The 25,013-nt window shown below is 37.1% G+C and overlaps 2 protein-coding genes across 2 annotated transcripts; both read left to right on the top strand.

The window, feature by feature from the left end:
- The first annotated feature begins 387 nt into the window (after window positions 1-387).
- LOC107085649 (adenosylhomocysteinase 2-like) lies at window positions 388-15,538 on the top strand. The gene is made up of 17 exons (XM_015376115.1): window positions 388-834; window positions 3,745-3,856; window positions 3,944-4,087; window positions 5,836-5,936; window positions 6,081-6,183; window positions 7,877-7,971; window positions 8,192-8,298; window positions 8,379-8,495; window positions 8,874-8,937; window positions 9,079-9,167; window positions 10,559-10,629; window positions 10,809-10,903; window positions 11,003-11,101; window positions 11,372-11,440; window positions 11,697-11,775; window positions 12,887-13,007; window positions 13,322-15,538. Exons 1-17 carry the CDS (start codon window positions 655-657, stop codon window positions 13,326-13,328), a joined length of 1,653 nt encoding a protein of 550 aa, XP_015231601.1. The 5' UTR covers window positions 388-654; the 3' UTR covers window positions 13,329-15,538.
- Window positions 15,539-16,575: 1,037 nt separating this feature from the next.
- Window positions 16,576-24,464, top strand: strip1 (striatin interacting protein 1). The gene is made up of 20 exons (XM_015376125.1): window positions 16,576-16,717; window positions 17,884-17,953; window positions 18,067-18,141; window positions 18,225-18,359; window positions 18,456-18,576; window positions 18,892-19,067; window positions 19,170-19,297; window positions 19,382-19,564; window positions 20,227-20,447; window positions 20,583-20,648; window positions 20,732-20,795; window positions 20,880-20,951; window positions 21,034-21,108; window positions 21,919-22,016; window positions 22,293-22,419; window positions 22,532-22,632; window positions 22,732-22,798; window positions 22,879-22,983; window positions 23,063-23,267; window positions 23,425-24,464. Exons 1-20 carry the CDS (start codon window positions 16,604-16,606, stop codon window positions 23,670-23,672), a joined length of 2,451 nt encoding a protein of 816 aa, XP_015231611.1. The 5' UTR covers window positions 16,576-16,603; the 3' UTR covers window positions 23,673-24,464.
- Window positions 24,465-25,013: the final 549 nt, after the last annotated feature.

The following is a 25,013-nucleotide window of genomic DNA, read 5'->3' as shown; positions in this document are numbered from 1 at the left end:
AAATAAAATTTAAAAATCTGTTAACTTTCTTTTATTTTTTTCAGTGGCCCTAATCTCCTTCGATAAAATGTAAAACTTTTTGTGCGGAGTTCTTAGCTTGATCTCGATTATGGGAAAAGCAGAACCATATAAATTACACATAAAAAAGGAAAATGTAAGTCTCTATGTTTATTACAAATTAATTTAAGGTGAAGGGCGTATGAAACATATTTGTGAAGTGAAATGTACGGTCAAATAAAAACAAAGCATAGCAAAACACTTAAACGGACCGATTTCATTGTATATTTCCATTTCCCCAGCTACTCTGAACGCATCATTACGCATGCCACGCCCCCCGCTGTCTGTTATGGACCGCCCACAAAGTTTCTCAGCCAGGTGACAGTTGAGTCGGAAAGGAAGCAGCTCGAACACTGCCTGCGCAACCAACTGACTACACTCAGATATTTACTCTAAACCAAAGTCAAAAGCAGCTTTTCAGCTTTTGATATAGTGAACTTATTTTTCCCCACAAAAGCTCGTAAACCAAAAACATCCATTTGCTTCCTCTTTTGAACATTGACCGGCTGGTAGCCTGGGACATTTAAAGGCAGCTCGCGTCATTACTTCAATAGTTGTTGAATTCTAACTAGGTAGGATTTCCCTGCCGCCGCCAACATGTCAGAGACAGCCGGGGAGGCGAAGCCCGAGGTGAAGCAGGCGAGCAAAGAAGTGAAGGAGAGCGAAAATGTCGCGGAGAAATATTCAGCCATGACCGTCAGTAAGAACAGTGACATTAACATGGGAGAGCTGGCGTCTGTCTTCAGCGCTGTACCCACTCACAAACCAGTGAAAAAGGTAAGGCTTCTTTCGCTACGGTAGCGGACAGCTTCTACGGAGACTATCAGCTGTTATCTAACTGTTTATGACTGCTTATTGGCTGTTGCATTACATTAATATTCACTTTCTCCTAGTTGAAGGCTAAATGTACGTATCATCCAGACCCTTAGTAGGAAAAAGGAAGATACATATACATCTGGATTTTTTTTTTTATATGTCTTGTAATAAACGATCATGCTTCTTGAGCTGTTTCATATTTGTATCAAATGTGGAGAAATCCAAAGTATTGCATAAGGCCGATGGAGGAAGGCCAGCTTTCAAGATCTAGAGACTGTTTTTTTTTTTGGTCTTATGTAAACAAACAGACAGATTAGTTTAGAATATCTAATTTTAAGTGTTTAAAAAAATAAATCTTCAACAAACTGTGATGTCTCCAAGCATTCCTGCATTATTATACTACCACCCCCATGTTTCTTCATGGGGATGGTGTGTTCAGGTTGACCTGCAGGTGCTTTTAATGACATGCTTTGTTCTGTTCAGAGAAGAACAAGAGCAGTTTTCTGTCTCGACTCACCAGACTACCTATTTATCTCATGATGCTTGTGTCCCCTACATGGCTTTTGATGACCTCTAATGATCTTCTGGACAGATTATTGGAATCCATTACTCATAGCAGACGTTTAAATACATTGCTCCATCTGAGAGACACAATGCTCCTCTGTCTGCATCTCTCCTTGCAGTCTGTTCCACTGGATTTTGGCCACAGTATAGTGGTCTGAAAACAAATGATTGTCACAGTTTTTAACATTATCAGTTGCATACCACTTCACGCCATGATGTCATAATTAATTTTGCAACACACCACTAACAATTCATTTAAGAACTTGAAGATTTAAGGCAAAATATTTTCCACTTACATCCAGAAGTTTAGATGGTAGATCACAAGGAATAATTCTTGGTTTATGTCTCCTTGCTGTTTTAATATTTTTACTAAATAAACTACCAAAACTAGCCTTTATTTCTTGGTTACTGTAACAACGGGCCTGCTTGTTCTTTGTTAGACTTCCCTAAAGTCAGATGTTACCTGACACTTTTAAGGAACAAGGAAGAGTCTTAACCTAAAAGAGACTTTACAAAAATCAGACTGAGCTGTTAAAGAAGCAGCAGATTTTTGAAGATATGCTAACATAAAGCTGGTGTATCTCAAGGGAAAATACTTGGTTAAATCAAAGGTCTGAAATGTTTTACTTCTACGTCTTGCTGTCTTGTTTATATTTCATAGTCTCACATCCACTTTTCTTTTAAGGAGTTCATTTATACTGAGGCAAAGACTGAATTTCTTTAGCATTAGTTTGTTGAGAGTGTTTGACTTTTTTTAAAGGAAGTGTTCCTTTAAAAAATAATGTAGGTCACAGTTTGCTCAATCATCAGATTTGATAGGAGCAGAACTTTGCAACTGTTTCCAAGAACAAACGACTCGGTTTTCATCAGTCATGAGATACAGATTAGCTTTATCCCATTTTCAGGATGATGATTTCTCCCTTCTCTAGTGCTGTAGAAGACAAAACAAAGAGTAGATCAGAGGGAAGTGTTTGCAGCTTCTCTTAGTTATAACTTAAGACATGCAGCTAGATTACACTGGTTTGGCTTTTGGAGTATATAACTTTAAGTACTCAGTCATGTATGACCTTGGATTCTTAAGATATCATAATTTTTATCTGGGTGGATATGTGGTTATTTTTGTCACTATGATTTAAAAAGGAAATAGCCTAACTTTGTTTTTGCTTTTTGTCTTGTTTTTCAGTCTTATTGTTGATGGGTTTAATTATCAGCCTTTAACCTTGTCAATAACTATGGGGAGCACAAATTTACAGATTCTCACTATTTTGAATAAACATAAATACTTATTTATTTGCAAGTCGTTGTAAAAGTATTTGTTCCTATTCAAGTTTTCCACCAACAATAAATATCCACAAATATCATTGTCTTAGTATGTATTCTTTAATAATATTCTATGAAAAGTACATTTTTAAAAACGTAACTTTTTTTTGAGAAATGTGGCATATAACTTTTAATCATTTGCAAGTCTCTTTATGATTGTTGCACACCTTAAGACTTAAGACATTTTCATCCCTTCTTATTAAAGAAGAAAAAACTAAAGCTCGGTCATATTGCATGCATAGCATCTCTAAAAATCAGTTTTCTAGTCTCGCCATGAGACTTTTCAGGATTACATATTGGCTTGGCCATTCTAAGATCTGAATATGCTTTAAACTAAACTGCTGCATTTAAGCTCCCTGCTTAATGTTTTCTTGCTGGAAGGTGAACCTTTTCTCCAAATGGTTTTCCGCCTGACAAGTTTTTTCTCCAGGAAAGTATTAGTTATTTAGCTCCCTCTTGGGATCGTATTATGTTATTTAAACCGTCTGTACATTTTGTTCTAATTTAATCAGCTCTTTTTTTATATTTTGATAAGTTATGTTGTTTATGGTGCCTTTGTGCCATGATGCAGCCATTGTTTCTAACATAGCACCAATGTAATCTGTGAGCAACTTTCCTGGCTCTGCTAAAGATCAGTAATTTTTGGCTGATAAATCTGTGCAGCCCTTCTTTTTTTGGTCTGCTATTTGTCACAATCCAGGAGTTTAAATCATTAGTGTCCAAACATAAATCGGTTTGAGATATCTAAATGAAATTTGCAAAGGCACTTTAGGCATCTAGTTTATGCTGTAGAACAGAGTTACTAACTATAACAGAGTAATGATGTGGCAAGAAGTAGATAGCAATATAACTTTGGTAAAACTACTGGATTCTGTGCCCTCAAAAAACCCTTTTGCTTTTGTCTGTGTTTTTCTTTGATTTTATGTTTTTGTCATATGATGCAACTTTAAACTAATGAATATGTTTGTCTTTTTTGTTTTTCTCTAGCAAATTCAGTTTGTTGAAGAAAAGCAGGAGTTCAGCCGGTTCCCCACGAAAACAGGCCGTCGCTCACTGTCCCGCTCCATCTCTCAGTCCTCCACCGACAGCTACAGCTCTGGTGAGAGTTGCCTTTCTGAACATTTCAAATGTGTTTACACTATCAGGTTTTAATGGCCATTGTTATTTACATAATCTTTTATTCCAGCTGCATCCTACACTGATAGCTCAGATGACGAGACCTCGCCTCGGGACAAAACACAAATCAATTCCAAGGGCAGCAGTGACTTCTGCGTGAAAAACATCAAGCAGGCTGAATTTGGCAGACGTGAGATTGAGATAGCAGAGCAAGGTAATGCATGACACCCTCAGAGTAGACTGACTGGTTCACTATTAGCCGACTCATCAAAAAGTCAGACAGAAAATCTGTTTTGATGTTTTTTCTTTTTGAAACCATGGTGGTGGTACATATTTCCCTGTACTTTTTGGTCAGGATTATTTAGATAAATAGAGAACAAACCCACCGCTTTTTGACAATTTAATAAACAAGTTTTTAAACTGAAAGTATTTAGTTGATAAATGTCATAAGGAAAAAAAAAAAGGATTGAAGAGTTAGGTGAAAGAGTGCTTTTATTTAGCCATACACACACTATCCACTTTATAAGAGACCCCTGTTTATTACTTGTACTCCTTTCATAGTGGCCAAAAAACCTGTTTAAGCCTGGGAACAACTGGCTTTTAGTGGCAGTGGAAACAGCTCACTGACGTCTGTCTGCTCGGGTCAAAAAACCCGGCAAGGGACCTGCCTTAAAATCGCCTCGGCTCTGATCAACTTGTTAATGAAACATCAGAGCCAGTTTCACACGCAAATTAACATGATACCATTGAACAAAACGTACAGACTTCAACACACTGTGCCAGTCGCTTCTGATATAACAAGTTGAAGCAACCCTGTTTACATTCAATAAACATGGTGCAGCACTGGTGGGATTCGGACAGATAATAGAGTGAAACAATAAAGCACACTATCTAGGCTCTGGCTTCCTTACATGTTTCTCTCCATTGTTTACTTTCCTGATTTCTGTCACACTAGTGACATCATCAACGCTAGCCCAGTGTGGTGGTGTCACGAGACACTGCGGTGGTACAGAGGCTAGCTTGTCAACGAAGGGTTAGAAACAACTTTTTTTTGCCAGTGGGAAGGGAGCTAAGTGCGATTGTTAGTGGGTATACCACTAACAATTGGAAAACTCGGCTTAACATGTTATTTTCAGTGAGAAAGCGGCTTTTTTAACAAAAGAGCAGGCCAACATTTGGTGAATACAGTCAGACCTGGTAAAAAGTACTTTATACATTAAAAATAGATCAGAATAAAAACAAAAGCAAATAGGTGACCAAGAAATTGGTAATGTTGATGGTACAAGATGGATGTTCTGAATTACTCAGTCTCAATTTCAGCTGCTAAATTTAGATGGAAAGATGATAATTTGGTGTAAACATGAAAGCATAGAGCCTTGTGTCAACAGTGGAGTCTGCTAATGGTGGTGGTTTAATGTTGTGGAAGATATTTTCTTGACACTCTCTGGGCCTCTTGGTATCCGTGGAGCATACACTTTCCAGAGTATTGTTGACCATTCCCATCCATTAAGGACTGCAATGATCCAATCCTCTGACCACTCTTTTCAGCAGCGTAATACACTATGTAACAAAGCTCAAATCCTTTTAATTAAACTGGTTTCTTGGACATGGTGTAGAGTCACCAAATCTCCATCCACCAGAGGGATGTGGAAGACCTACAGCAGGAATGTTCTGCAGGCAAATTAGCCCATGCTATATCACTACTAAGTAAAATATCACTGAGAATTTTTATTTGTGTTGTAAAGGTGCTCCCAAGAATTAAAGACATTCTGAAAGTTAAAGGGTTTTCAACCCCATATGGGGTGACCCACTAAATCTGTGGTGAGCATTTTGTCAGAGTCGATGTAGAATTAGCCGTCTCTCTGAGTGATTTTGTGATTTAGAGAGAGACGGAGTGCTGTCAGTTTTTGTGCATCATCTGTGCTCCTGTTTCTCCCACTCACTATTTGTTATGTTGTTCAGATATGTCGGCGCTCATCTCACTCAGGAAGAGAGCACAGAGTGAAAAACCTTTAGCGGGTGCCAAAGTCGTGGGCTGCACTCACATAACTGCTCAGACTGCAGTAAGATCTCTTCTTCTCTGATATTAAAGTTTAATAGCTCAGGAGTGGCTGCAGTCTGTACTGAGGCTTGGCTACATAATATATATTAAATGAAAACAGTGTCTCATGTTCTCATTGCCTGCCTGCTATTCTGGCTTTTATCAGGTGCTGATTGAGACTCTGGTGGCTCTTGGGGCTCAGTGCCGTTGGACTGCTTGTAATATATATTCAACGCAGAATGAAGTTGCTGCTGCTCTTGCAGAGAAAGGTAAGCAGCAGAGATGGTGGAAAAACAGCTCCCTTTAAAGCCTTGTTGAGCTGCCTAACACATAATCTTATAAATATTAATTATTAACCTAATTTTTTTTATGGCGTTGTGTAAAATGCATTTTGACCCTTTTTATATTTTATTTCTGCTTGATTGCTTAAAACAGACTTTTATTTACCTCCTATTAGCTTTCTTCTAGCAGAGGCTTGCTTTGTAATGGAGACACTTCAGATCTTTAAAAACCAAGGTTACTGTTTGGAAAAGGCATACTCTTGAACATTGAGCCCTACAGAGGTAATTGGACCACATAAGTATTCCCATTTAGTGAGAGAGTGTCTCTGCACAAGCCTTTTTTTTTTACCCTTGGTTGCTATGTAACTGTCAAAATATTCACTTAATGTCAGGAGAAAACATTTGGAGTTCTGCCAGAGTAAGTGGGTTCAATGCTCTTTGGGACTTCTGCACATTTAGGTGCTGGTCTTTGTAAATTATTGAAGTGCATCATCAACATCCAGCTGGGCTGTTTATTAAACTGTTGAGAAAAAAATGGAAATGCCAACTGCTTTCAGACCATGTCCTGACATTGTCTAACACAAACTCAGGTTGTTCCTGTTGTTATTGCCAACTTTCAGGCTTCTGTGCCAACACTGGCTAGCTGATAAGATGCATCAGCTATCTGGAAAGAGCTTTCATTTTTATGCACAATTTATCAAGAACTTTGTTGATTTAAAATAAATCACACTAATATACATCTAGCAGACTCATGAATATTTCAACTATAACTTTATTCATTGTTTATTTACATTAGAGAGCAGATTTTTAAGAGGAGCTTCACTAACTGGACAACAGAGTACCATCTATCACCTGTCAACAGAAGTAGTACATTACTTTATTCAACGTCTAGTTCAGTAGAACTGAGAAGCAGTGAACCTTTGGGGAAAAATTATTTCTGTTAATGTCTTCTTTGGTACTACACCTGTTGCACTGCTTTTTCCTGCGGGTTCCTTCATCTGCCAAGGATCACACCACAGAGTCAGAATTGGGTAGATAGAATAATAAAATGCGTCTTCTTTAGCATAAGTACCTTCAGCAAGATGTATTTTTAATGAGGTATTCGACAATAAAGATCCATATGAACGTTTAACTCTGTCAAAAGAACATTTTAAAAAAATATATGTTAAAGTATTAGATTTAATATTTATTTACAGGATAAAAATAACCCTCCCTTAATTTATATTATGGCTAATAAAAAGTAAAATGTTTATAAATGTAACTTTCTCAGTGTTCAGACTTTCAGTCTGACAACCTCTGGTGAGAGAGGTCATATGAACCATTTAAACATTTATGACCCTTTTTGTTAAAAGATTTAATAATCGTTCTGAACTGAAATCCTTGTAAAGTTAAAACAACGCCTAGCCCTGTAATTGTGGTCATTTTAATGAAACAGTGGGATGTGTTCTTCAAATCAGTGTGTCTGGGAGCAGTCGTTGGCTTCATTTAAAAAGGTTCCTCTTAACGTGAGGAATATTGCATCTGAAAGGGCTGTTTTCCATGTGACCAGCTGTACTGAACAAAACTTTAATCCAAGATTGGCTTCAGCTTAAAACGTTGATCTGAACCAAGTTGATGATGAAATTTGAGCACCAGGTTGTTTGTTTTTGAGGCTAATACGTCTTCATCTCTGGTATTTTAGGGGTTGCCGTGTTTGCTTGGAAGGGAGAATCTGAGGATGACTTCTGGTGGTGTATTGACCGCTGTGTCAACACTGAGGGCTGGCAGCCCAACATGGTTTGTTTAAAAAAAACAATTCTTATCCCCTTATGTATCGCAGGTCTGGTAATAATATATAGAGCAATATTAGAAGTGGTTGCCTAAAGTTGCCCGGAAACAGGGAAGAAAAAGCAGTTTGTAAATATTTCAAACTTTTTCTTAAATTCTACATGGAAAAAAATCTAAAATGCTTGGGTCTATGGATGTGGAAATAAATCTGCTTTTAAATCTCCATTAGATCCTTGATGATGGTGGCGACCTGACACACTGGGTGTACAAGAAATATCCAAATGTCTTCAAAAAGATCAGAGGCATTGTGGAGGAGAGCGTTACTGGGGTTCACAGGTAATCTGGGTTTAAGCAGATGTGAATTTTATGAACTCATTTACATTTAAGGAAACATGTTTTCCCATCTTCACATCTAGGTTATATCAGCTTTCTAAAGCAGGAAAGCTGTGTGTTCCAGCCATGAATGTTAACGACTCTGTGACAAAGCAGAAGTTTGACAACCTGTACTGTTGCAGGGAGTCTATCTTAGATGGGTGAGTAAACTCTGCTTTGGTATTTTACTGCTGGAAAAAAACAGGAAGATTTGGTTGATGGATACATTTACTGTGTTTTCTGGACTAAGCTGCTGTTTTATGTCTCATCATACAGTAGTCTGTGCTTTAACATGGTCAGCATGTTGTAGAGCTGGATTAAACCACTCACTCATCACTGTTTCTGTCTTTGTGCAAAAGCGAATTTTGTCCCGAAAATAACACTCATCCAGATACAACAAAAATGTTTATTTTTTGCCAAATAGGAAATATGCCTTTTAAAAATAATTTTAGATTGATTTTGATATAATTATTAGCTATGGATTATGTTAAATAATATTCTGTTGCAATATATACATTTTTCGTCTCTAATCTCTTTAGCCTGAAGAGGACCACAGATGTGATGTTTGGAGGCAAACAGGTGGTGGTATGTGGTTATGGCGAGGTGAGAAACATTTAGCAATATCAAGAGAAAGTCTGATTTAATGCTGTAAAACAAAAAATGAATAAAAAGAGTTTTATCAGTTATGTTTTAATGTATTGATGTCTAAATTGTCCATGTTTGCCTGATTTGGTTTTAATGCAGGTTGGAAAAGGTTGTTCTGCAGCCCTGAAAGCTTTGGGAGCCGTTGTCTATGTTACAGAGATTGATCCCATCTGTGCCCTGCAGGCCTGGTGAGGAGATGATGAATTTAAATGATCACTATGCTAAATGTGGTGACATACTGCGGATACATTGGCAGACTGCATCATTATTAATGGATATTGAATAAGCATTAAAAAGAGAAAAAATATATTTCACTGGTTTGATCAGACATTTATAAACTTGTTCAATGCAATCGTCTAATTTATTTTGAGATATTTTATGTATTTAAATCAAATTTTAAACAGGTGCTCAATTTAAATGTCCGATGATAAGTTTCACATAAAGCACCCATTTGTTGCAGGGATCCGCAAGCTTATTAAATAATCCCTGATGTCTCTTTCACCTTTTATGCTTTTAACATAGTTGGAACTAAAGCAGAATGTTTGCTTTTTCAGGCACAGACCTGGTTCTACAGCATACATTTGAAAAGGATTTAGGCCAGAGCCTTGAGGAGTTATGATGGATGTTTGGGATCATTGGCTTGTTGGAACATCAGATGTTGTCAATTTCTTCTCTCTGACCCAAACTCTCCTTTTCAGATAAAAGAAAATTGGGTATAATATTCAAGAACTGCCCGTGGTTAAGCACAACAATAACTGGACAATACTGGGGCATCATGGAAACCATCTACACCTAGTTTAAGATAGATTCAGAGGGTGGTGGTCAAGAAAGAAGGTTCACCGCAAAGCCAGATTCTTTATGGAGAAAATGTTCTGATACAATCTTAGTTTGCTTTATTAAGCAATAGTTAAATAGATGAATCTTTATACTCATAAACATATGTTAAAGATGGTGGTGGTAGCTAATGCTGAGAGACTTAGACAACATTTATTGTCGAAGTACAGTGTAGTTGAAAATAATGCATTGCTCAATGAAAAGGGAAGACTGTCTCAACTCCACTTCTATGAAGGTAGACTGGGGAAACTTGGACACTGTCAGGTGTTCCAACTGTACATGGATCCCAAACATATAGTATAGTAGCTACTTTCTTCATTCGAGTAGTTTGTGCATCTCTGGGGTGTAAAATTACATGGCAGCTTTAGTCAAAGTTGCAAGGTTACCACTGTCAAGGAAAATAAACCAAAGGACTCTTACTATCTCCACTCTGCAAACCTACATGTGACAAGGTGGTTACATGACAACATCACTGGGGGTCTTATGTTAACATGTTGTCATAAGATGCTCAACCAGTGCATCAACAAAAGTGATCATCTGATGCCTTCAGGAGAAATTAAATAGAACTTTCCTTCAAGCAGCATTTAGACAGTTTTTATATAAAGTCTGTTTTATGCACATTTTTTACATCTGCATTTTTTTCTTACATTTTTTATTGAATTTATTTAGTTTCACATTTTCTTTAACTGGTTTATAACATTTTTAATAACATCTACTAAATGTCCTTTCTTGCTGTTTCCACTAGCATGGATGGATTCAGGGTCGTGAAGCTGAATGAGGTCATTCGCCTGGTTGATGTCATCATCACATGCACTGGTAACCCAGCGTAAAGCCATACTGAGAATGAACAGATACAGGGTTATATAATCTGTGCTTTTTAATCTATTAAGAGACCTTTCAGGTCCTGGTTTTCTGCACTGCTCCATGTTGAACTGTGCTGCTCTTTAGTAGATGATGGCTGCATTAAAAATGTCTCTCTTCTAATCTTTGGACAGGGAATAAAAATGTGGTTACCAGGGACCAGCTTGATCGAATGAAAAATGGCTGTATTGTGTGCAACATGGGCCACTCTAACACTGAGATAGATGTGGTAAAACAATCAGATTTTAAAATCTATTTAAGTGACTTCTAGAGATCTTTGCAGGATTGTGCAAAAGATGACTGTGACCTGTGTTTTTAATTCTTCTAGGCCAGTCTAAGGACTCCCGAGCTGACTTGGGAACGAGTCCGCTCTCAGGTGGATCATGTCATTTGGCCTGATGGGAAACGGGTCATCCTCCTGGCTGAGGTAACTACATCTATCTTACACCTTATAGCTACAAATCGTAATGAATTCGATGCAGGTTTAGGAATAATGTCCTTATAAATTACATTATTTTCTTTTTTTGTTAAGAATGTTTGTGGGTGTTTATTTGACTAGGATGTTTTATAAATCTGGCCTCAGATAAAGGTCTGTCTTGCTCCTTTAGTTTTTCTTTCAAATTAATCTCTTCTAAATGATGTAGGTGATAAATGACCCTTCCTTCTCCTTTTAATAACATGTTTTTGTGTTTGACAGGGACGCCTCCTGAACCTTAGTTGTTCAACCGTTCCTACCTTTGTCCTTTCCATCACAGCAACCACTCAGGTGAAATGGCTGTAAAGCTGCGCTGTATTTATGTTTCTGCTCCAATTTGGTATGATTGCCAACATGCTTTTCCATTTTCTGCAATCATAGCAGATTATTTCTTGACCTGACCTGAAAATGACAGAGTTAGTGGGTCACTAAGTTATGTCTACTTTTATATAATCTGCTGCTTTACTTGTTTTTATTAAACTCAAGAATTGGTGTCTTTTATTTTGGTTTTTATCATGTGTTAGTAATAGCCTTTTCTGTTTTCCAGGCCTTGGCGCTCATAGAGTTATATAATGCTCCAGAGGGACGGTACAAGCAAGATGTTTACTTGCTTCCCAAAAAAATGGGTAGGGATTTAAGGATTAAACAATGTTGTTTTACCCTTTCAAAGCTTGTCGGGGGAACTACTTAGCAGCACTAGGATAGGAACATATTAACCTTCCACTACAGATGTCTAACAAACAAATGAGTTAGACTCAGGTTTAATGGATTTGTTTTTGATATAAAGTAAATTGTTGTTTACGCATATATGCACAGCAAGGACCTTTTACAGGAATCAGGGTAGTTTTTTTAGGAGTCGATACTGTACCATGTGAATTTACTAGAATATAAACACCCTAGTAGGGAGACTGGAGGATAAGTGTTGCAAACAAATATATATATTTTATGCTTTTAACTATTTGTGTGTTTGAACAGTAACACACACAAGGCACTGTTTTTATGCTAGTTTACGGACCAGAGGAGGGCAGGGCTTCTGGTGTCTTGGCCTTCAGTGGGACCCCCCCATCAATTTCTACATCTTAACCCTTTGATGCCCAAATGGTTTATATATATATATATATATATATATATATATATATATATATATAAATTAGTAAATGTGCATACATGTAATAAGAGCCACAACATTGTTTCTTGGACCTTATTTTTCTTGACGTTTATGCTTTCTCAGTTGTTGGGTGTGTGGTAGAGGTTCTCTTGTCATAAAACTAATAGTTGCAGCAGATGCACTTTATCACTTTAAGGAAGTCACTGCAAAGCCCATGGGAAACTGTAGAATTCCATTGATGCAGAAAACACAGCTGTATCTGTCCCAAGGAGTAGTGGATGTTCAGAGCCTTCAAAGCCTTCTCTGCAGGCCTACAATCAATCCGAAACACTAACCTACATTCACAACCTAAACCTTTCTTTTTCTTATTTCCAAATGTATACATTTATTTAAAAAAATCAATTCTCTTAATTTTGTAGTATTTATCTTGGCTGCACTGCTTCAATTTCAAGAAAAACGTCAAGAAAAATAAGGTCCAACAAACGCTGCGGTTCTTATAATATACATATATATGCACATTTACTGGCCTGTAGTCAAAAACTATTTGTGGAACTCTTATTAGAGATATGATGACTTTAAAGTCTTCTGAATGTTTACAGTCTGTCTAATTTTTTTCATTGCTTTTTCAGATGAGTACGTTGCCAGTCTGCACCTGGCCACTTTTGATGCCCATCTGACAGAGCTCACTGATGAGCAGGCAAAGTACCTGGGTTTAAATAAAAATGGACCCTTTAAGCCAAACTATTACAGGTGCGTATTTACTATACACATTTCAAATAAAAAAAAACATGCAACTTACAACACTTCCTCTAATAAGCATACATTTTAGGAAGCAAATCTTTGGAAAACTAGGATGTAGCAAATGCCTCTTCTTGAAGCTAGCATTAAAACTTTAGTAATTTGACATTCAAAATAAGGTCATAAATAACTTGATATCAATACATTATATATTTTCCTCTCAAATGAACTTCTCTCTTATTGCTTTTTAAAATGTTTGATGAAGTAAAAGCCAAACCTCACCAAATGTATTTATTTAAACTTCTTTTTCCTTTTTGCTCCTACAGGTATTAGGCTGCCGGCACATAGAACACCTCTATATGGATCTGTATGTTTTTGATTAACCGTCCATCTGGCAAAAGATATTATTGTATAATCATATAAGTATAATGTATTTTACACTATTCACAGGATGCACAAGCTATATTTAGAAAGATTTTACCTGCTGCTTCCTTTAGCTGACGCACGTGGCACTTAATCGGCTATAAAAAGGTTAATGTAATAATAACAGCACCCAGATGTCTAAAAGAAAATTTATTGAATGTGTTTCCTTACCTGCTGAATCATGTCTGATAGCTTTTTCGGTAAACAGTGCCAAATGACAGCCAGAGTAAAGGGTTTGTATTAATGAAGAGGGAAAAATAGAATTAAGATAAATATGTTGTCATTTGTATATGATTACTGTATGAGATGTAATTAGGAAAGAAGCATTCATAGAATGCACCAATTAACAGCTCCCAGTTATTCTCTTAGCTGGATGCTGGATTTTTGTTGTAATGTTGATGCAGAATGGCTGTGAAACCATGTTTGGATGTGGGCTATCTTTATGATGAGTGGCGTTGATTTTTTTTTTTTTTTTTGCTGAAAGTGGACCAAGTGTGAGTTAAATGTCCTGTTGCTGGACTTATTTTTTTTTAAGTTGCCTAGTAAGAGGCTTTATTATGATAACGAGAATGGTTCGCTTACAGGGTGAGCCATAGCGACTGAAATCAATCCTTTATTTACACAGGTTGTTTTGAGTACTTCTACCACCTGATGGCCAAATATAGCTCAGTGCTGCTTTAATGTTTCTATGATACTATAAAACATGTATTCATAACAGACATTCCATTGAAAGGAGAAGAGGTATTCTGATCTTTAGTAATATTGCTACTAACACAGCTAACCTGAAGATCTGGGCAAAAAGTAACTTTGGTTCCTGTGTACCAGAACAGATAGGGTTTTCTTTTTTAATGTTTAAATGATAATGTTTTCACCACCTGAGGGCATTGGCATCATTTTTATATATTCTTCTTACAAGATAAATTTAATCTGATTTTCACTATAATGGTTAATCTCTGAATCCTTTTAAAATTCCCTTTTATAACATTACAAAAAAAAAACTATTTCTAGTGGTTTTAATACTTTTATGTTCCACTGACCTGATAAAAGTACAAGTCTTTTTGTTCAATTCTGAGTTCACAACAGATTTGAAGCGTTTATATTTTTCATTAGACTTGTAATTAGAAAGTTCTTATATTATGCACCAGATGTCTTTTTTTTTTAGTAATTTTTATATGCATGAAAGTTAAAAAAAGCTTATTTACAGCCAGTTTCAAACCAAAGCTTGCTTAATCCTTTTTGTCAGCAAATATCCTCTTATCATTTTTAGCCAGTTCAAAGCAGTATTTTGTGTAGCTTGAGAAAACCCAATAATAACCTTTTCCCCTCTATAACCAGATGCCATAATTTCTTGAACTTTAAAGCTGCAGAGTTTGGAGGCTGTTATGTTTAATATGTAGTTTCATGTTTTGGAAATCTTCTAAAATAAGATAAAATTACTGTAATGTAATGTCTTTAATAGCTCATAAGAAAACAGTTTTTCCCCATTGTTTTTTTTAGCTAACAGTTCCTACATGTTTGCACTGACAGTTTTAATGGCATCAAAGCCAGGGACACCCAGATAAATTGGAGAAAGCCAGGTCTGTAACCATTGTGGTTTATATTTACAGTGCTTGGTAACTAATTCAACACATGTTAAAGCTCTGACCTGAGGTAGAGACAGCTATGCACCCAAACCCTCATTATTTTGTCTTAAGGAGTTTGTTTAATAGTTTTTGGGGCTTTCTCATAAATCTATAATAGCAGAACATTATTTTACACACTATCAACATGTTGAATGTTTTTTTTATTGTATGTTTTTCCTCAGTTTTATTCTTTTAAGCAAATAAATATATTCTTGTTGAAGTTCTTGATAGTATATATATCTATATAGTATATATATCTATTTTTGCTTAATTATAATCACAATTAATGTGTTTTGACACAAATGAATGTGAAACCCAGCTACTGTCATTGTGGAGTCCCAATGTGATGTAACGGTAGAATGTTGTTTAATTTTAATGCTAGATCCCTAAATGATTTACCCTATATTTTAAATATTATCAGAGTTTAGGTTAAGCGCTTGACAAGATCTGTTTGGAAAATCTGAATTCTGTCCTCCATTTCTTTTAATAAATGTTTGACTGTTGAAAACTGCCTGCTTGGATTATTTCCCCACACACATTGTAAAAAAGGCTTTACTAAGTGTCCCCTAGTACACATTTTTTGTTATTGTAAAGTTAAAATTTGACAAGGCACTTCCAACTTAATGCTTTATTAATTTAAAGAACTATAATATACTTTATCAAAGTCGTACTGTTGTAAAATCTGTCAAGATGGTAACACTAGGATAGGGATAGAAATCGATATTGGATAAGTTGGTTTACTAAACTTAAAAAGGATTTTTTTTGGCTTTTCTAAAGTCATCTTTTTGAAATTTAGACACCTACTGCAGAAAGACACCAGGCCAGAAGTTGACCCAGAACTGGGAAGCTTCAAATTCCACAGTATTACTATCTTTTAAAAACTTTTAAAAATTTTTTATTTATTTATGTAGTTGTATTTTTAATATGTTTGTTTTGTGTATATATTTATATTCTAATTTGTTATTTATGAATTTTTGACAGTGGGTGACAAGACGTCACACATTGTGACCTCGATAGAAATGTTTTTTTTTAATAAACTTTATTATTTACAATACACAACAATACAAAACTGCATTGTGAACATATCACAAAACAACAAAAACCTTTGCCAGGGGGAGCATTAACAGAAAACGATAAAAGTATAATAAGAAATGACAAAATACTCTTGTTTAAAGAAAAACAGTACCAAAGGTGACAAAAATACCAGATGCCACAGTGAGTCAACACAATAAATTATCTAAAATTCCAATTTGATTGCAAGCCAATAAAGTTGTTTTTGCTTTTTTTATTTGTAGAAGGTCGAATTGTAAATATATGTTTAAATTCAATCAGAAAAACTGAAAAGTCAGGTTTTTTCTCAAAAATTTGCATTTATGAAGATGAAATTTAGCCTTAATAATTAAAAAATTGATAAGAAAACTCTTCGCATTCATTCTTTCATTTTGTTGAAAACCACCTCGATAGAAATGTTAGTACATTTTTCCAAGACACGCAAACGTCACAAACTAGTTCTCGTGAGTTTATTTTCATCTCGCGAGACTACACTGCGGCTGTAAATGAATTATGGAGGTCGGTGGGAATGGTGGTGGGCTTCCTGTAAACAATAAACAGAAAGCGATGCTACCAAATAAAGGAGGCAGGGGCGAATTTCCTCGAACCCCAAGAAAAGACTCCGAGGTACGAAGGGAGACATGTTTATTGTCATGGTTTATCAGAGAGCAACGAACGAAGGCCTTTTCTCCTTTTGCCTCTGTAAAAACGGCTAGCTCGCTCGTTGTGGATTAACTCATAGTTTTAGGGTGAATATTGTAATATTAGAACCGATGGAAATAAAGGGTAGCTCTGTGTCGTTTAAGCAGTGTACTTTTGTTAAGCCATTGCCAATTAGTATTTCGGTTATACTTCTGAATACTTATTTTGCTGTTGCTAGCTAGCTTAAATTAGCCCATCAAAGGCCAGAGCTGCCTTTCTCTCTTTTATTGCATCAAACAAAGCGATGCAACTCTCTCTGTATAGATAAATATGTTATTTTAATAAAACACATCCTAATATGTCAGAGCAGGCGATAAAAGGAACCAGAAGGTCTGCAGAAGCCTGTCATTAGTTAATTTAAATGTCGTGTGACTAATAGGAAAATGGTCGTTAAGACCTATTTACCGGCAAGTTTTCGGTGTTTTTCCTTCCAAATGAGCCATTAACAACCTATAGAACCCATATAACCCCGGTCAGTTTATGAGACAGTGATGCCTAACTGTAAAAACAACACTGATTTAATTTTAATTTCGTCACGCTTATCCCACGTAAGGAGAATTAACCTAATAGTCAGGTTTTTGGAATGTGGGAGGAAGCCGTAGTACCCGGAGAGAACCCACGCATGCTCAGGGAGAACATGCAGAAAGACCCCGGGCCGGAATTCGAACCCCAGACCTTCTTGCTGCAAGGCAGCAGTGCCACCCACTGGGTCCACTGAGCAGCTTTTTGAAAATGATAAACATTGGAATCTGTGGACATAGTAGTTGGTTGCTCCTGTATAGCATTGCTGTAATATACTTTTGGTTTTTCTGTGATATTTTAGATATAATTGTTAAGCTTATATTAACACACTCATGGTGTGGTACTCCAGCTGCACTATATCACCTTTCTGTCTCATGCTGAATGGCTTTTAGGAATATGTGCTTTTTGCTGTCACACTTCTAAAGATGTTTTTAATGATTATGAGGTGTAGATCTTTTTTAAGTCTGTCTTAGGTCTTGGTCTTCTCTCTTGTATTTTTGTGGTTTGGTTGAATATCGAAAAACAAAGCTTGATCTGATCATTTCTGACCACAGCCCTATTATTCACAGGGTCTGTCTGAGTCTCCAGATCTTGAGTTTGAGTATTCTGATACAGATAAGTGGGCTGCGGAGCTGTCAGGTATGTATGCTCTTGATTTCTAACTGCCTCTTTTTATTTGATAGAACTCAAATCATAGTTTAATATACATGCATCGTGCTTCTTATTTTGATAATTATTTGCAAATATTTCAGAGCTTTACAGTTACACTGAAGGACCTGAGTTTGCTCTCAACAGAAAGTGCTTTGAAGAGGAGTTCAGAGCTCATGGTATGTAGTTTTTTCCATAAGCTACCATTGGAAGATTTAAGATATTTTTTTATAACATCATATTCTGTTTATCTGGACCTCAGTGTCGGATAAGAAGTGGACAGACCTTGATGCAGCTCAGCAAAGAGCTCACGCAATGCGTCTTTTGGATGGTCTGGAATTCATTGCTCGTGAGAAGAGGCTGAAAGTTGCCAGAGCCATTCTCTACATGGCTCAGGGTCAGTACAAGTCATGCAGTCATGCTCACTGTTTCATTTCATTCTTTTTTTTTCTTGTTTGTTTCACAGGAGTATATTTCTTTTTTTTTTTCTCAGGGACCTTTGCAGATTGCAGCTGTGAGGCTGAGGTCCAGTACTGGATGAGATATAACATCTTTCTCCTGCTGGATGTTGGAACCTTCTCTGCTCTTGTGGAACTTCTCAACATGGAGATTGAGTATGGCTAACATTTCTTAAGCTAACTTATGATTTTTCTATCCTCCGTCTCTCTGTATATCAGTCTGAATGGACCTGCTACACCTTCTACATGATCTGATAGGAGCAGAAAGGATTCATTCATCTAATATTTGATCTCTGTAGTGATATCAAATCCAAAGGGAAGTTTTGTACTTGCATTTTAAAACAGACTGGGAAGGGAGAACGAGCAATGGATACTTGACTCAGGCAAAATGTGGGATTTGGATGTTAAAAATGTATTTACAAAGCTTTGAATGGAGCAATGTTGAGCTGAGAACCATTTTCTGTTGTTCAGTAACAGTGCTGCCTGCAGTAGTGCGGTGAGAAAGCCGGCCATCTCGCTTGCTGACAGCACAGATCTCAGAGTGCTGCTCAATATTATGTATCTGATGGTGGAGACGATCCAGCAGGACGACCCAGCTGACAAACCTGAATGGAAAATCATAAAGGAAACCTTCCGAGCTGAATTGGGTAAACTTCTACAAAAAAAAAAAAGAAAGATGCAGTCATTTTAAGGTCATGTTGAGAATTTTATGTGAAACCTATTTGTAATTTGTTAACATGAAAATCCAGGTTCGCCTATTTTCAACAATGAGCCGATTTCTGTCATGCTCTTTGGAATGGTCACCAAGTTCTGCAGCGGCCATGCTCCACATTTTCCCATGAAGAAGGTGTTGCTTCTGCTTTGGAAGAGCATACTGGTGAGGGGGGTCAATTCACACTGCCTCTCTTGTATCCTTTTCGGTCTGGCATTGTGTTTTAAAATCTTTCCCCATCTGCTTCAGTTCACACTGGGAGGGTTTGAGCAGCTTCAGACCATAAAAATCCGCAAACGTCAGGAGCTGGGTCTCCCCCCTCTCCCAGAGGACAGCATCCGGGTCATCCGCAGCATGAGGGCAGCTTCTCCTCCGGCGTCAGCGTCTGATCTCATAGAACAGCAGCAGAAACGGGCTCGTCGAGAACACAAGGTTCCAAAAACTGATTTCAGTCTTCAGTTCACGGTCTATATCTGAGTTCTAGTTAAAATCAAAGAAAGCAAATGATTAGCAAATCCTTTTTAAAATTAGTTTTGTTTACTAGCTAAACGATTTAAACTCCATGCAGTAGTTTTTCAATAGATTTCTCCAGCATAAATTGAAACGTTATCCAATAACCAGATGTGTTGGAATACATTACATGTGAAATATTAGTTTTTGCATCAAAGCAATTTTTTATCACCACCAGAACTGCACACACTGAAGCTGCAATAGAGATTATTATTTATATTTCGTCTATCTAGACTAATGAATAAAATGCAAATCAGTCAAATCGAAAAGTTTTTTTATTTTAAATTCACTTTATGATTAATATCTGAGCCTCTGCTTACATTCTGCGTATATTATCTACAACTTCCTGGATGTTATTAATGTTTTTTTTTTTTACCTCAACATTTATTATGGCAGACTTAATATTGAGTGCATGTCTAATATTGATCCATTTATCTTTCCATGTTTCTGCTTCCATCAACCTTCCAATTAAACAACATAGATTCATCTGTCACTCCCCTACAGTTGCTATGATATTATAGTCTCCTCATTGTGTCTCGCTGCAGTTTAGTCAGGGTGTGATTATCTGCTTGGTTTTTGCTTAGGCCCTGATTAAACAGGACAACCTGGATGCTTTTAACGAGAAGGATCCCTATAAGGCTGACGACTCACGCGAGGACGAAGAAGATAACGACGACAATGACAACTCTTTGGAGCCAGAAACGTTCCCTCTGGAACGAGACGAGGTGATGCCTCCACCCATTCCTCATCCACCTTCGGAGAGGGTGTCCTTCCCTAAGGGGTTACCCTGGGCTCCCAAAGTCAGGTACGGCACAGTAAACCAAGATAGTTTGAGGGAAAACAATACGTCATTTATTGTTTTTATTTGTTTACAGCTGCTATACAGAGCTTGGATTTTATAGAACTTTTTTTTGTGATTTTTATCTTTTTCATCCAATAGGGAAAAAGATATTGAAAACTTTCTTGAATCCAGCAGAAGCAAATTTATCGGTTACACTCTGGGAAGGTGAGTTTCTTAATGCGAGTTAAAATAACCAAAAATGTGACATGCGTGCATTATAAAGCTGTCTTTTTGTTCCCATCCTGCAGTGATACGGATACAGTGGTCGGTTTACCGAGGCCAATTCATGAGAGCATCAAGACGCTAAAGCAGGTACTGCAACGTGATGAAGAGAGCAAAACTATTAGTGTTTTTTATGCTGTTTGTGATCACTTCATTTTCATCTTATTCTTCCAGCATAAGTATATTTCTGTAGCAGAGATCCAGATGGCAAAGGAGGAGGAATATCAGAAAACCCCTCTGTCGGTGGTAGGTGGGAATTAAATCTATCATAAATTGTCTTGAAATGGGTTAGTAGAATGCTTCTCCATCTGTGTTTTTTTGTATTTAGGGTGAAGAGGAGGTGGAGTTGTGTGCCACAGAGCTGCTCTATCAGGGAATTCTGCCCATTTTGCCCCAGTACATGGTAAATGCTTCCTGCAGCTTCAGCTGCTGGCTCTGTTTGGTTTTGTGGGAAATTTAACATCAAAGCCTGTCAAAGGTACTGTTAAAGGTTATTCAGAAGGTTTCAGCAGCGGTGATTGAAAACTCCATAGGAAATAATGCAGGTTTCTTAGCTCTAATAGCATCAGCTCAGAGCTCTGCTTAACGCTAACCTGAAGAAGATCCAACATGTTCACAGAGAAAAAGACCCAGAATTATGTTGCCTCTTGATAGATTGCAACATGGAAGATGCTATTTATATTCATTCCTTTTTGCATCTGCTTGTCTTCCTTTTTAATTTTGGAATAATATAGATATGATATGGAACAATTTAGACATTACAATAGTTTTTTCCCTAAGTACTGTACTTTAACGGAACAAAAATAATCATATTTCAGCTTTCCTTTTGGTCCCTGGTTGGAACTGATTTTGATCAAAATGATCTTAAGATGAAGCTAATTTGTGCTATTTTTAGGTATAAAATGAAAAAGAATTGGAATTTTTATTTTTTTTTTACAACTTAAGGGATCTCATGATCTTTGAATTATGTATTTATTTTAACATTTATTTAAATTATGGCAGCAAAATATAGAAAACATCTTTTCTCTTTCCTTTGAGCAACTTAAATAAGCTAATTTCACTTGGTTCTGTTGCAAACATTAGATACACTCTAAAAATTAAAAATGTTTCAGTTCTGGCTTGTTTTCCCCAGTTGATGTTATGATGTATAATAGTTTCAAAAGGATAACTCACTTTAAAGCTTGCAGACTGACATTGCCTCTCTGACTGTTAGATTGCACTGCTTAAGATCCTGCTCGCTGCCGCCCCGACATCTAAAGCTAAAACCGACTCCATTAACATCCTGGCAGATGTTCTGCCGGAGGAGATGCCGTAAGTAAACTGAACACTGAAATCATCAGACCTGACTGATAGAAACCTAGATATCAGAGGGTTTTTGCAGCACTTGGGTAGTTAAATTAATCTCCAATGACTGGATAATATAAGGATATATTCTTTGTATTAACAAAAAAGCTACAACACTGAACATCTGTTGCAGTTTGGTTGATTGATGCTCGTCTCATTGATACAACATGCAGTTAGTTTATGTTTTAGATTGAGGGATTGACTTGATTTTCTTTTTCTAATCTTCCACCTGTCTTTGTGCAGGACGACGGTTCTGCAAAGCATGAAACTTGGAGTTGATGTGAATCGTCACAAAGAAATAATTGTTAAAGCCATCTCTGCCATCCTGCTGCTGCTTCTAAAACACTTTAAGCTGAACCACATCTACCAGGTGAGAAAACCTCTGGTTTTTGTGAAAATGTCTGATAATTAGATCTATAATTATAATTATGTCTTTATCTGAAGGGATAAAAGCTTGTATTTGTTTCCTTTTTTGTAAACAGTTTGAGTTCATGGCTCAGCACCTGGTGTTTGCCAACTGCATCCCTCTCGTCCTGAAGTTTTTCAATCAGAACATCATGTCTTACATCACAGCTAAAAATGGGTACCATTAACTTTCCCTTATTTTGAAGTAAACATCATTCCTTTAGACCGGAAGCCTCTCAGAACATTGCTAGAGTTGATTTCCTTGCTTTCTTATCAGCATTTCAGTGCTTGACTTTCCTTACTGTGTTGTCCATGAGATGCCCGAGTTAACGGCTGAGAGTTTGGTGAGTTTTCTGACTCCAGCTGCAGCTTTGACAGTTAATTTCAGAGCATTTAGCTTAACTTTGATCGATTTTTGTCTCAGGAAGCAGGAGACAACACCCAGTTTTGCTGGAGGAACCTGTTCTCGTGTATTAACCTGCTCAGAATCCTGAACAAATTGACCAAATGGAAACACTCCAGAACAATGGTGAGATGGCAACATCGCGCAGAGCTCATTCAGGCAATACTTTCAAGCTACATCCTTCTCATAAGCTCTTCTTCAACAGATGTTAGTGGTGTTTAAGTCTGCTCCCATCCTGAAGAGGGCGTTAAAGGTCAAGCAGGCCATGATGCAGCTCTATGTCCTCAAACTGCTCAAAGTGCAGACCAAATACTTGGGGCGTCAGTGGAGGAAGAGCAACATGAAGACCATGTCTGCCATCTACCAGAAGGTGCGACATCGTCTCAACGATGACTGGGCTTATGGAAATGGTGAGTTTAATGGGTTTCTGTGTTGATACTCCATCTCCTTCAGTATAAAAAAAAACAATGTGTAGATTTAGTTGTCAGCTTTAAGGTAAATAAAAAATTCTTAGTGTTGCGTTGAGCATCATTAGACCAAAGTTGTTTGACACCTTTGTTTGAACAGATCTGGACGCCCGTCCCTGGGACTTCCAGGCTGAGGAGTGCGCTCTTCGGGCCAGCATTGAGCGCTTCAACAGTCGTCGCTACGACAAGAGCCACAGTAATCCAGACTTCCTTCCTGTGGACAACTGCCTGCAGAGCGTCCTGGGGCAGAGAGTGGACCTTCCAGAGGACTTTCAAATGAACTATGACCTTTGGCTGGAGCGCGAGGTCTTCTCCAAACCTATTTCCTGGGAGGAACTGCTGGAGTGAGGCTCAACTGCTGCAAAACCTAGTTTACCTTCTTAAATAAACAGTTTGAACCAGATCAAACTCTTTATGCAGCATTCCGATACATGCGCTGACGGTTGGATTTCCCTCTGAGGTCAGCTGGTAACTTTGTGGTTTTATAGGTTGTTCAAGCCTCAAACAAAGTGCTTTCTGACCTAAACCTTGGCCTTTAAGACATTTAGTATTAAAGTGAATCCTGATCAAGAAGGGACAAATTTGACAAAGGCGAGTTTTTTTATATTAAGGTTCCTCAAAGCTTTCCCCTACATTGGTCACATTTTATAAATGACTCTGATAATGGTTTTCCTCAGAGCTGCAGGTATTTCTCCATGTGCCTCTCACCTGCCTGGATGGGCTGGTAAATCTGCTGGAAGCACTACATGACAGATTTTAATTGAAGCATTCATAGTAACCTTTCTGTGTTAATGCTTTAGTTTAGGAACAACGGACCAGACTTTCTAGACTTTATACGTACTGAGCTCTGCTCAGTACGTATAAAGTCATCAGACATCTCTGACCAACAGGCTGAACCAGAAGTGGCTCAAAACCTTTACCCAAAAATCAATTGTTACTGTCTGTCTGACAAACATATTTCTGACTTCACTCCTCAAGTTGCTTATTTGAACTGAAATAGAAAATTAATTACATGTTATTAAAGTTTAGTTGTTTTTTTGTTTATAAGGGTGGTGAAGAAAATATAGATGGGTGTAAATTGTGCAACATATTTATCATGACTCTTTGTTCTACATGAATTAAAATATAATAAAATTGTACCATTGCTTATTTAAACCTTTTTTTAAGAGATCTTTTCTATCTGTAGCAGAGAAAAAGAACTTGCAGCCACTGTGCTGCATATTTGATGTTACCTGCTGCAATTTTTTCACCAGAGTGGAATTCAGTGGCTTCTTGGGTAATGTGACTGGGATGACTGCACATAGAAAAAAAAATACTCTTCTTTTACATTATGTGATTTAAAGCTGAGATAAAGTTTGCATTGTTTATTACTGTAGTGATTCTGATAGACTAGATTCATTATCAGTGGATTAGGGATATGTTCCTGCTAGTTTAATAGCTAGATAAATATCTGCCAGATAAATGAGACTACTCCCTGAAACTGGAAACTGAGGGATATCTTTATTCATGTCTGGTCGTCTTGACATCACTCTATGAGAGAGATCATGATATGCTGTTAGAGAGAAACCAATACAATTTAGTTAATTTATATAACACCAATTCAACGCAGGTGTCCTAAGGCGAGCTCAGGGAGGACAGAAACCTCCCGTGGAGCAGAAGGGCAAAAGCTCGCTTGATCTTGATTTTCAG

The sequence above is a fragment of the Cyprinodon variegatus genome, unplaced genomic scaffold (genome assembly GCF_000732505.1).
Source record: "Cyprinodon variegatus isolate N-32 unplaced genomic scaffold, C_variegatus-1.0 Scaffold129, whole genome shotgun sequence".
Lineage (NCBI taxonomy): Eukaryota > Metazoa > Chordata > Actinopteri > Cyprinodontiformes > Cyprinodontidae > Cyprinodon > Cyprinodon variegatus.
Note: the sequence above shows the minus strand (reverse complement) of the source record. Positions and strands in the feature narration are given on the sequence as shown.